This window comes from Hylobates moloch, unplaced genomic scaffold (assembly GCF_009828535.3).
Source record: "Hylobates moloch isolate HMO894 unplaced genomic scaffold, HMol_V3 SCAFFOLD_10, whole genome shotgun sequence".
Lineage (NCBI taxonomy): Eukaryota > Metazoa > Chordata > Mammalia > Primates > Hylobatidae > Hylobates > Hylobates moloch.
In genome coordinates this window covers 70,749,455-70,762,486 of record NW_026652285.1, presented here as the reverse complement: position 1 = coordinate 70,762,486, position 13,032 = coordinate 70,749,455, and the positions used below count along the sequence as shown (strand labels likewise).

The following is a 13,032-nucleotide window of genomic DNA, read 5'->3' as shown; positions in this document are numbered from 1 at the left end:
CAGACACACAGGTGCATGTGGTAGCATGGCACTGACTGCCCTGTCCCATGTTGTGTTTGGTAAGGTGTGTGGTGCTCACCTGTGCAGATAGGCAAATGGAGGGCCAGAGAGCCAACATACCAATAATACCGGGTACGCGCCTCAGGCTTGGGCAGATAGGCTGGGGTTCACATCCAGGCTCTGGTGCTTGTTCGCTGGTGGCCTGGGGCAGGTTGCTTAGCCTCTTCCAGCCTCGGTTCCTGGTCTGGGGCTTGGCAGTGGCATCATACTGACCCTGGGTGCTGGTGCATTGCCTTCCTTCTTCCTCCTGTGGCCATCCACTCAAGGACATAGTCACCCAGGTGGCATCCTGGCCTATCTCTGCAGGTAGAGGCAGAGCCCTGGGATCTGGGGTCACCTCCAAAGGATGAGCTATGTGGTCTTGGGATAGCTCTTGCTCCCTGTGGGCCCCTGTGTAAGAGGAGTGGGTTGGGCCAGTTCATGGGCCTTGATAGCCTTGATAATGTCATGTCATTATGCCCTGTGGCTCAGAGCCATCAGTGCCTGCCTTAAGCCTGGCATCATCCCTCTTGGGCCTCTGCATGTGATTTCCCTGGGCTCATAAGGCCTGGTTTCCCCTCCATGTCTAGAAGCTGTGAGAAGGAACCAGGCAAGCACTCAGGGGCTGAGGCCACTCACACATGTAACTCCACATAGAGTAGAGGAGCAGCCTTGCAGCTGTGCCAGGCCTTCAGCTTTAATGTCTCTTGATCTCCACCAGAGCTTTCCAGGTGTAGGACACCCCTTCTGCGGGAAGTGAGGCCTAGAGAGCTGATGTGGCCTGTGTAAAGTCATACCTCAGGTAGGGCAGAGAGCTGTGGTGCCAGCCTTTCTGGTGGCCTTCCCTGTCTGGTCCTTTCCCCTCATGCTAAGGCATAGAGCCTGCTCCCCACAGCTCAAGAGCTGTTGCCCATGTTGTTCTCACTGCATGATGCCCTTTCTGCTCCCCCTCCTCCCCGGCTCCGTCCTCTGTATTTCCTGATATTTAGTTCAAGTCTTGCCTCCTCCTCCAGGAAGGCTTCCTAGTCTTCCCCAACCCTGGTCCCAGCTGGAGGAGGTACCCAGCGTTTTCCTCACTTCCTTTGTTTTGCCCATTCCTCAATATATTACAATCCCTGATGAGGTTTCAGTGTCACCTGCCAAACAACTTCAGGCCCAGACAGTCCTTGCCCATCTGAGTCTTAGCAGTACCCCAAGGGCCTTGCCTCAAGTAGGTGCTCAGGAATTGTGACTGGACACACCTGTAGGGCCTGTTACAAAACCAATTTGTAACATGTCTGTGGCCTTTGCCACGGGCCAGGCATGGTTCTAAACACTGTGCATAAATTAACTCATTTACTTCACATGCCAACCCTAAGAGGTTGCTATTCTCCTCATTTCACAGATGAGAAAACTGAGGCACAGAGAGATTGAGTGCCTTGCCAAAGGATTGCCCTTCTTAAATGGCTCCAGAGTTCCTGCTTGCAAGCGCAAGTCTACACTGCCTGTCACACAGTATCGTGTAACCCTCACTGCACTACTTGGGATTGAAGAGCAGGCGTCGTCCCAGTTAGGCCTGTTCTCAGATTGGGGAAAATAAGATTCAAAGAAAGTAGAGTCTGGCCCTGCTTCCTGCTGCATGCAGGCCACAAGGTGAGGTCTCCCGAAGGCCTCTAAGAGTGGCCTCTCTGGGGGCCATGGAGGCTCCAGATCTCGGGTCTCTGCCTCCCTCTCCAGCTGTGTTGGCAAGGAACTTCCTGCCTGTCCATGGAGGACCCAGGCAGTATGTGTCCCCTGACACAGGCTGCGTTCTCCCTGTAAATCATTCATGACGCCCACACACCCACACATGCACACACATATGCGTACATAGCACTTTTAAACTTATTACTCATTCAGTAACTTGTTGTGTATAAAAAATAAATGATTCTTTCAAACTCAGAAAATAGATGGACTGGTTGTTGATGAAAATCAATAGCTATGCTAAGTATTTCAAGAATAGTACTTATAGTCCTACTCTGGATGGTTTTATAAAGAATAAGCTGATTTTTTTCTAAATAGAGCATAGTCTGCATTAGTTGTGAATTATACAGAAGCCTTTTGCTTTGAATCCGTTTCCTAAGACGATTACATTATTTATTATTTCCATGATGAAGAGATTGAGCCTTATACAGTGGCAAGGGTTCAACTTGAGAAAAACAATCCTAGGTTAGATAACAATCTAGACATTCATAAATGCTGAGTTAAGCATAATTTTCTCGATTTTCCCCATGTTCCCATAAAAGCTATTACATAGTACTGTCTTAGCCTCTTCTAACATGACGTGTTGGCTTTGCAAGTATCAGGGAATGACTTCCTTCACAGCCGGGGTGTCTTCTGAGACTCTGGGCCCATTCCTAGAGGATTGGGCACAGGGACCTTTGGCACAGCAAAGCTGTTTTGGCTCTATCCTCTGGCCCACGCTAACAAGAAGGCTTCAGCACCACTTCTTTGGGAAGCCTTTCCAGGGCATGCCTCCAGTGGATGCGTCCGTAACCCCCGCTGCCCACAGCATGCTCACTTCCTCCTTCAGTGCAGTCTTGCCTGATAGTTACCGTTCTCTCTGTGAAGTCAAGGCAGCATCTTCTTTGTTTGCAGGGGGTACCTTAGAGCACAGTTTATGGCCCAGAATCCAGGAGAACCTCTGCGAATCTTTGGTTCAGGTTCTTATAGTCTCATTTTCCTGTTAAGTATATTCATATTTTTCAAACCTATATCCTACTAAGTCAGGTAAGTATGTGTTAAGTCCTAAAGTTGTAGTATAGGTTGAACTTTTTTTTTTTTTTGAGATGGAGTCTCGCTCTGTCACCCAGGCTGGAGTGCAGTGGCATGATCTCAGCTCACTGCAACCTCTATTTCCCGGGCTCAAGCGATCCTCTCCCCTCAGCCCCCCAAGTAGCTGGGATTACAGGCGCACACCACCATACCCGGCTAATTTTTGTATTTTTTGTAGAGATGGAGTTTTTTCATGTTGCCCAGGCTGGTCTGAAACTCCTGACCTCAAATGAGCCTCTCACCTAAGCCTCCCAAAGTGCTGGGATTGCAGGTGTGAGCCACCATGCCCAGCATTTGCTGCTGTATTTATGTTTCTACCTTTCCCCCAAAATTCTCCTCCAATTTCGTTATTTTGAAAGTTACTTTAACCTGCAACAAGAAGTTAAAGTACAATGAACATCATTTACCCTTTATCTAGATTGTCAGTTGTTTACATTTTGCCGTATTTGTTTTTGCTTTTCCTCTCTCTCCCCGCCCCCGCCCCACACACACACACTCACACAGTCACTGATTTTTTGTTGAAGCATTTGGTGTTAGTTTGCACACACAATGACACTTCACCCCTAATACATTAGCATACATCTCCTAAGACAATTATATCCTCTTACATAACCCTAATATAACCACATCTGAAAAATTTAACAGTGATACAGTAATATTACCAAATATATGGTCCATATTGAGATTTTTCCAGTTGTCCCAAAATTGTCCTTATTGGAATTTATTTGGACACAAGCAAGGAACATGCATTGTCTTTGTTGCCATATATTTTTGGCTTTCAGGACAGTGATCTTTTTTTTAAAAAAAACCCAAGCCAGTTGTTTTATAAAATGTCCCACGATTGTCATTTGTTTCCTCATGATTAGATTCATGAGTTTTGGCAAGAATACTACATTTTTTATGCTGTGTTCTTCCCAGTGCCTCGAGTCAGGGGGCCCAGGATGTCAGTTTGAACTATTATTGATGATACTAAATTTGATCACTTGGTTAAGGTGGTATCTTCCAAATTTATTGTAAATATACATTTTTCCCCCTCTGTAATTAGGAAGTAATCTATGGGGTGAAACGCTGAGACGATATGACTATCCCATTTCCTCACAAGCTTTTACTCAATGGTTTTAGCATCAATTTATGACGCTTGCCTGCCTCAGTATCATATTGGTGTTGCAAAATGATAATTTTCTTTTCTTTTTTTTCTTTTTTTGAGAGACAGTCTCATTCCGTCACCCAGGCTAGAATGCAGTGGCACGATCATAGCTCACTGTAACCTCAAACTCCTGGGCTCAAGGGATCCTCCTGCCTTAGCTTTCCCAGTAGCTGGGATTATAGGCACATGCCACCATGACAGGCGAATTTTTAAATTGTTTTGTAGAGACAGAGTCTCGCCACGTTGCTCAGGCTGGACTCAAACTCCTAGGCTCAATCAAGCCTCCTGCCTTGGCCTTCCCAAAGTGCTGGGGTTACAGGTGTGAGCCACTGCACCCGACCTCATTTTCTAATTATATTCCTTCTACATTTAAGCCAGTATTCTTCTCTCCAGAACAGCTTTCCCTTTTTTGACTCTTTATTCTCCTCCTCCTGCTTCTTTCTGTTTCTCTTCCCCTACTAATTTGAGCACTTAATATTTTACCTGCCTTAGTCTTGGAATCAGCCATTCCTCCAAGGAGCCCTGATTCTTCCTGGTAGGAAATTGTATTAAGAAACCAACACTTGGGTACTAGGTATACTTGTTGCTACTGGGGTTCATTCCTTCACGGTTTTTTTTTTCAGTGGAATGAGCTTGAAAATATAATTTTTAATATCTCTAAAGTGTTTAAACTGTAATCTGTGAGGAGATAATCAGACAGATATGGGTCATTCTATAATTTACCTGGCCTGAATTCTTAAAAAGTCCATATTGTGGAAAACAACAAAAACAACCACATAAAGCCAACCTAGGCCTGTTGTAAATGAAAAAATAAAAAAAATACCAACCAAAAGCAAGGCATGAATATTGACTGGATCCTGAATTTTTAAAACAAAAGGGCATTTTTGGGAAATTGAAGAAATTTGAATATGGACTATGCATTAGATGATACTGAATTATTGTTCATTTTCATAACTGTGATAATGACATTATAATGATATAGGATAATTTCATTCTTTCCAAGATGCACTCTGAACTATTTAGTTATGAGGTGTCATGATATTTGTAAGCTAATTTCAAATGCTTCAAAAACAACATCATTAAGTGTATGTGTGTGCATATATGTATATGTGTGTCTATGTATATATATACTACTATATAGTATATATATAATACTAAATATAATATATACTATATATATTTAAAAAGAGAGAGAGGAAAGCAGATGTGGAAAATGGTGAATCTAAGTGAAAGTATTCCTCATGCTATTGTTTCAACTTCTTTGTTTTAAATATTTTTATTTAAATACTTTTGGGTTTATAGAAACACTATACAGTGTTCCTCGTACTATTCTTTCAACTTCTTTAGTTTAAATATTTTTCAAAATAAAAAGCTGTGAATGCTCCTGTGTGTGTATGTGTATTTTGTGTGTACGTGTGTGTGTGTGTATATATGTGTGTGTGTGTGTGTGTATGTGTGTGTGTACGTGTGTATGTGCATGCGCGCGTGTGCTGGGTGGTGGGATAGTGGAGAGGAAGAATATGTCCTCCTTGGCTGGACAGTGAAAATGTGTCCAAAAGTCTCTTTACACATTTTTCTCCATGTGACTCCATTAGAAACTTAATATATTCCTAGATTCCTTTGTCCTGATTTGTTTTCACTGTTTAGGGGTTGATTTTTTTTCTCCTTGTTAATTAATTTTATTTAAAAAACTATACACAACTTTTATATGATTCCATAGTCAAATGTATAGCAGAGAATTCTTGGCTCCAATCTAAGCTCTCTCCATTCTGTTCCATAGCATCCTTATATAATATGACTATTGTTAGTAGTTTTTAATTTATCCTTCCAGTTTTTCTTATTGAAAATATGACCAAGTATGTGTGTATGAGTGTATGAGTGTGTATGTGTGTGTGTGTTTGCTCATTTCTTCTTTTTATGCAGAGGGAGTATACAGTCTACACTGTTCTGCACCTTGCTTTTTTTTTACTTAATTTTCCCAGATTTCAGTGTATTATCACTGTAGAAAGGCATTCCTTATTTCTTTTTTTTACAGATGCACAGCCCTGCTTTGTATGGACGGATGTACCATAGTTTGTACAGCCAGTCCTCTACTGATGGACATTTGGATTATTTCCAATCTTTTGGAATAACCTTGGCCACATTGTCACATTTGTGCCAGTGTAAACTGGGTATGAATTCCTAGAAGTGGAATTTCTGGGTTAAAGGATAAATGCATCTATAATTTTTCTAGAAAATAAATCTTTGTCGAGAAAACTAATGAATCAACTTGATTAAAAAGAGCTGAAAGTAAAAGGCTAATATCTAAATGGAGACATAAAACAATTAGAATAAATAAATCTCTTTGTGAAAGAGGCTGATTTAAAACCTTTCTGGTGGCATTATCTCTAGTTCAGCAATTTTCATTTTCTTGCCCAAAGACAGAATAATTTCTCTTTGGTTTGTAAATTAAACATATGGCTCATGCCTGTAATCCCAGCACTTTGGGAGGCCAAGGTGGATGGATCACTTGAGGCCAGGAGTTTGAGACCAGCCTGGCCAACATGTCGAAACCCCATCTCTACTAAAAATGCAAAAATTAGCCAGGAGTGGTGATGCACGCCTGTAGTCCAAGTTACTGGGGAGGCTGAGGTGGGAGGATTGCTTAAGCCCAGGAGGTGGAGGCTGCAGTGAGCAGAGATCACACCACTGCACTTCAGCCTGGGCAACAGAGCGAGACCCTGTCTCAATAAATAAAATAAAATAAAAATAAATTAGTTAATTAAACATAAATTACTAAATCCTGAAATTTTAGAGCTGAAATAAAAACTACCTAGAACAGTCTCCTCCAGGAAACCGAGGCCCAGAAAGGGGAAGGAAGGAACAGAAAGACTAAGAAAAAAAACCAAATTCAGTCCAATTCCATGCAATTTAATAAACAGTAAGTGAAAGAGCTTCTTTGTAATAAAGCATGATGCTTGTTTTCAGTTTCTACGAAGAGCCAAACATAGAACTGTGCTATTGAGAGCCCTGGAGATACCGTATCAGCAGCATGTGGTTCAGATCCCTGAGTGCTTTGCTGTCACAGTGACAACTCCTTCAACAGAACTCGGTGTCAATGGACTTTGTTTAACATCTTTTGTGTTATTCTAGGGCATTTCAGTGTAGTCATGATGAGACACTGGATCAAGTAGAGGGTTTGAGTGGCTGTGGGCGTCCTGCCTGATGATGTGAGTGGCCATGTTTGCTCAGGATGGTCTGAAGTTACTTAATCGTGGCATTGGAAGGATTCTGTTTAGATTCTGAACAGGCAATGTGGAGAAGCGAATGGGTTTAGCCCTGCCAGCCATGAACTTGGGGGGCAAGACTGGGCAAGTCCCTTCTTTCTGGTCCTCCGTGTATAAAATGAGGAGTTGGACAAGCCCAGAATGGCACATAAATAAATGGCACCCATGGTATTATTTTATCCTTCTATGCTAATTGTAGACATAACTAATAGATCACTAAACGCTCATTCTTCACTCCCTTAGCCCACTTCTCAGTAGCCCCCGTCAGCCCACTGGTGATACGGCATAGGTTCAGCCCTTTACCACAGCTGGCCTGAATGGTTACTTAGGGTTAGCAGGTAGAATACAGGATGCCCAGTTAAATTTGAATTTCAGATACACAAAAAGGTTTTTAGCTTTGCTTTTTAGTGCAAGAATGTCCCAAATGTTGCTAAATCTGGCAAAGCTATCGCTTACGCCATTTTCATTATTTCTCATTTTTTTCTATGTAGCTGATTTCTCTTAAGGTAACTACCCTCTCTTCTTGACACTTCTGATAGTGCCCATTCCCGAGTGCCCAGATAAAAGCCTAACTCATTCTATAATTGTTTAAATTCACATTATGACCTAATTTAATTGAAGGTGATAGAGATTTGGGTAGGAGACTTTTATTTCTGAGGATCATATATTCTGGTAAAAAACTCTTTGATGAACCTGTAATCCCAAGTATCCCTGACTTTTATCATTTTCATATCACTTTCTTGACTCTGCCAATGCATGTACAACTTGTATTATTAACTTAATTAGTATGTTCCCTTAAATTGACTCATAATTTTATCTAAATGCCATGAATGAAAAATCAGTATCATTTACTAAGAAAGTAGTATAAAAGCAAATTAAGGGAAAGCATACCTCTTAAGGTATAAAATAGTCATCTGGGGCTCATTTGAAATCCCTGGGTATGCTCCCTGGGATATAAAGCACACCACTGACTAATTCAACTCCCTGCTGATTTGGGAATCCCCCCTGTGACTCTGGCAGATGATCCCTGAGGATCTTCTTGAATACCTCCAGTGCTGGGGAACTCAGTACTTTGCAAGGTTTTGATTCACTCTTGAATACCTTACTGTGAACTGTTTCTTCTTCATATTGAGCATATCAGCCTCCCTGAAACAGTTATACATGGACCCTGGTTTTCCCTCTGAGACCCCACACAGTAAGTTTGCCCCCTCTGCATTCGTCCATGCATTCATTTATTCAACACATACTTGAGTGCTTATTCTGTGACAGCTTGAGTGCAATGACAGTACATGTGATAAGGTCTGATGGAGGTGCAGTAGGGGAGGCACCCCCTGTGTAGACTGGAGGTAGGAGGGTGTTCAGAAAGGCTTTTTCAGAGGAGAGGGAGGGAGAGCCTGCTTTGGGAAAGAGAAGGCTGGAGTGAGGGGGTGAGAGAGGACGCTGGAGCAAGAGAAGAGGTGGAGAGGGAGCAGGCCAGGTGGGCCTCATAACCCTCATCTCCTCATCTTCTGTTATAGCACTAGTACTCATTTCCTATAAAACATGTTCTTATCCAAGTTCTCAGTGTGTTTACTTATTTATTTTTGAAGTAGGGTCTCGCTGTGTTGCCCAAGCTGAAGTTCAGTGGCACTATCACGCCTCACTGCAGAATTGATCTCCCAGGCTTAAGCAATTCTTCTGCCTCAGCCTCCCAAGTAGCTGGGACCACAGGCATGGCCACCGTGCTTGGCTAATTTTATTTTATTTTTTTCCATAGAGATGGGGTTTTGCCAAGTTGCCCAGACTGGTCTCCACTTCCTAGGCTCAAGCAATCCGCCCACCTCAGCCTCCCAAAGTGCTGGGATTCAGGCGTTAGCCACCGCACCTGGCCTCAGTTTATTTTTAACAGAGCCCTGGAGAGTTAGTCAGGGCACGACTTATTCTCCTCATTTTACAGGTAAGGAAGCTGAGGCATAGCAGGTTGGTGGCGGGCTTCCAGCTGACCAGAGGAGCTGGGTCTGTGTGTTCCACAGGCACACAGCGGCACTCACTTCCGGGTGCTCTTACCCATGCGCAGCCCCAGCCCCGCCCCAGCCCCACTGGTCCTGGATGGCCCCCTGCCCCATGGAATAAAACTTCTCATTCTGGGAAACCATCTTTGAATCTTTGATCTTGACTCTGCTAAGTTTCCTCTGGACTGACCATGAAGCACATTTCAGAGGTGTGGAGTCTCACGTTCCACTTTCTTGCTTGTGGAAGGCTTTGGCTCACAGGGTAAACTGAACCTAGGATGACCCCTTCTTCTGGAGCCCCGGTGTCCCTGGGATTGGGGCTGTGAGGTGCCCAATGACTGCCACCCTGCAGGCCATCCCATGTCCTCTGAGAGTCAGTGGGCAGGTGGCTCTCAGGCCTCCTTGGCAAGCTTGGCCTGTCTGGTTGAAGGATTCTTTGGTACGAGTCTGCCGCTCAGAGCTTTGCCTGGGCTCTGTCTACTCAAGGGGATAGAGTGCAAACGCTGTTTTCCTCAGCCAGAGAAACCAGCACTTTCCTTCCTCCTCTGCTCTGTTTTGTGTGACAACTGGGTGAGTTCCTGTCTAGCAAAGACAAGTGTGAAGGCATTTTGTGACCCTCCTGTCTCCCTTTCCCCTCCACTTCTCCCATGGCTACAGAGCAAACTCGCAGACAGCCCTCAGTGAGCTCATAAAGCAGTCAGTGAAGTGGGCCTGGCTACCCATCACTTCTCAGTGCCTCACCACAAGGGGAAGAAACAGTGCTGGGAGAACTGAGGGAGAGCAGGGAAGGCTCCCTGGAGGAGGTGTCTGTGAGTGGGCCTGGACAAATGAGTAGGAAGTATGTTCCCAGAAGTAAGAAATGCTGCATCCTCTCCCACTCAAAGACTCGAGCTGGGGCCCCAGCACCCCCACCCCCGACAGATGTGATTTCAACTTGTGGACTGATCAGAGGTGCCATATTGACATGAGGAGACATGATTTCTGCAGTGAGGTAATTAAAAGGCAGTTGGCTTCACAGCTGTGATCACACGAGAATGCTTCTTACCCCTAAAGACGTCAGCTGAAAGCCAAGTGCAAAGGAGCCGAGGAAACCAAAGAGGCTTCTAATGTAATTTGTTAATTTTCTGCATTTGTCACCTGCACAGCTGTGAGGGGAAAATGGAACATTTTACCAGAAGTTTAAGAGAAAATTAAAGACATACATTCTAATTGTACACAATTAGACAAACAATACAATCATTATTATTTGCTTAATTAACAAACCATTTTAAAATAATAGATTAGGATTTGGAAGTCCTGCTTTAAAATGATGTCCCTGCCTGGTGGCAGCCGCTTGAGTTTGAGCAAATCCTTTCCTTCACTGAGGCTTCTCATCTGTAAAATGGGTATGCTCCTCCCCTGCCCTCCCTAGGGAGGTGGAATATTGCAGGAAAGGGCTTTGTAAATTAAAAGGCCTTGTGTGGTTGTAAGAAATACCATCTAATTCTCCTAACTTAGTTCTTGTAACTTTTAAGTCTAGAAATTGTGATCTACTGTAAGCCATCATTAATTGGCTGCTTGTGCTATTCTAACCCTCACGACAGCCCTGAAACGGGAATGTGCCTGTCTGACCCCGGTCCATTTGCAGAGGAGGACACTGAAGTTCCCAAAGGTGGAGGAGTCTTCTGAGATTGCATAGGGAGGGGCGGAGGTGGCATTCAGACACAGCCTGTCCAAACTGAAACCCAGCATTCTTACCCTTATGAGCCACACTGCTTTCTCAGCATTGAGTTGGTTTTGCCATTTCTCTAATTTACTTCCATTTTTGACTTAAAAGGATTTGCGGAACTAATAGTTGTTTTCCAGTCTTCTTTATGTCAAATAATAATAGAAATGTTGAAGAAGGGAGTGAAGAAGGTAACAAAGAATCATAGAATGCCACATAGCAAAAACAATTGTATCTTAAAGAGCAAAGCATTAAATGACTTCACAATTTATCATCATAAATAAATGCTGTCTCTTAAACTGGGTGATAGGCAGCTAGATATTGGTTTTGCTATTATTCTTTAAAAGTATCTAACATGCTTATGTATGTAGTTTCTATTTGACAATAGAAGTTTAAAAAGAAAAACGTTCAGGATGAAGAATTTTTTTAAATATACATATGATTTTTGTTTCATATGTTTTCATTGGACCATCTTTTCTTTTCTTTCTTTTCTTTTTCTTTCTTTCTTTCTGACAGGGCCTCACTCTCGCTCGAGCTGGAGTGTAGTGGCATGATCCTGGCTCACTGCACCCTTAACTCCTGGGCTCAAGCGGTCCTCTTACCTCAGCCTCCCAAGTAGCTGGGACTACAGGCACCCGCCACCATGCCTGGCTAATTCTCTCTTCTTTTAAATTGCCCTGGTTGCTTTCTAGTCTTAGCCTCAGATGCCTCCTTGAGAAGCAGCCCGGAAAATTGGAGGGAGGACTTCGTTCTAAGAACAAAAGTCCTAAGCCCTAGCCTTGCCATTTGCTAACATGCGGCTTTGAGTAAGTCACCTCTCTTTACATCAGTTTCCTTATCTAAACAATGAGGGTAATAAAGTCTACTCTACTGATATCATGGGTTTTTGTGAAGATCAAAATTAGACTAAAGAAGTAAATACGTCTTGGGAATTGTTAAATCACAGAGAAGAATCATAGCAGTCTGTGGAATGAGCAGGGACTTGTGACATTAGTGTCCCTGCTCTGCCAGTTGCTTGCTGTGTGATCGTGTGCAAGTCACTTATCCTCTCTGAGGCTTAGTCTCCTCATCTGAAAAATGCAGATCAGAATCATATCTACTTCATAGGGTTGTTGTGCACATTAAGTGAAGAAGTGAATGCTAAGCCCTTCATGCAATGCTTGCTCCACGGTACGTGCTCATTATTTCATAATTTCAAGAAGTCAAAATATCTAAGCTCAGGTCCCAGTTTTGCCTCTTTCTTTTTCCTCTTTTTGAGAAGGGGTCTCCTCTGTCACCCAGGCTGGAGTGCAGTGGCACAATCACAGCTTACTGCGGCCTCAACTTCTCAGGCTCAGTTCATTCTACTGCCTCAGCCTCCCGAGTAGCTGGGACCACAGACACGCACCACAATGCCTGACTAATTTTTTGCATTATTTTTGTAGAGATGGGGTTTCGCCATGTGGCCCAGGCCAGTCTTGAACTCCCGGCCTCAAGCAGTCCTCCTGCCTCGGCCTCCCAAAGTGCTGGGATTACAGGTGTTGGCCACCACACCTGGCTGCTTGCCTCTTACTAGCTATGGGGCCCCAGGCAAGTCGCTATACCTCCCTGAGACTCAGTTTCTCCCACAGGAAACAAAGGCAATAATGTCTCCCTTACAAAAATTGTCACAAGTTCCCGATAAGAATATGCTGAAGTGCAGTGGCTCACACTTACATCCCAGCACTTTTGGAAGCCAAGACAGGAGGATCACTTGAGGCCAGGAGTTTGAGACCAGCCTGGGCAAAATAGCGAGACCCCTGTCTCTACTAAATATAAAAAATAAAAAAAATAGCCAGGCATGGTGGCACATGGGTATAATCCCAGCTACTCAGGAGGTAGAGGCAGGAGGATAGCTTGAGCCCAAGAATTCCAGGCTGCAGTGAGCCATAATCATGCTACTGTACCCCAGTCTGGGTGACAGAGTGAGACCCTGTCTCTAAGAAAAAGAAAAAGAAAAAAAAAGACTGGCCACAGCAGGGGGTGGTAAAAGCTGAACTGCTGTGCATTTGATGAAAAACTAAACCTCATTAACAGAAAGGAGAAATGATTGTTCCCCAAGAGGTTGTAGCC

At 43.7% G+C, this 13,032-nt stretch overlaps 1 protein-coding gene across 2 annotated transcripts in view; it reads left to right on the top strand.

Annotated features, from left to right (window-relative positions):
* The window catches only part of GABBR2 (gamma-aminobutyric acid type B receptor subunit 2), a 426,725-nt gene that overhangs the window by 148,377 nt on the left and 265,316 nt on the right, over positions 1 to 13,032 (top strand). The window contains exon 1 of one of the 2 annotated variants that reach the window (XM_058446038.1): positions 10,037 to 10,227. The exons of the other annotated variant lie outside the window; for it this stretch is intronic. Coding sequence (XP_058302021.1) covers positions 10,096 to 10,227 — 132 coding nt within the window. The 5' untranslated portion in view covers positions 10,037 to 10,095. Of the gene's footprint in view, positions 1 to 10,036; positions 10,228 to 13,032 lie in introns of those variants that run through there. 2 annotated transcript variants of the gene reach the window in all.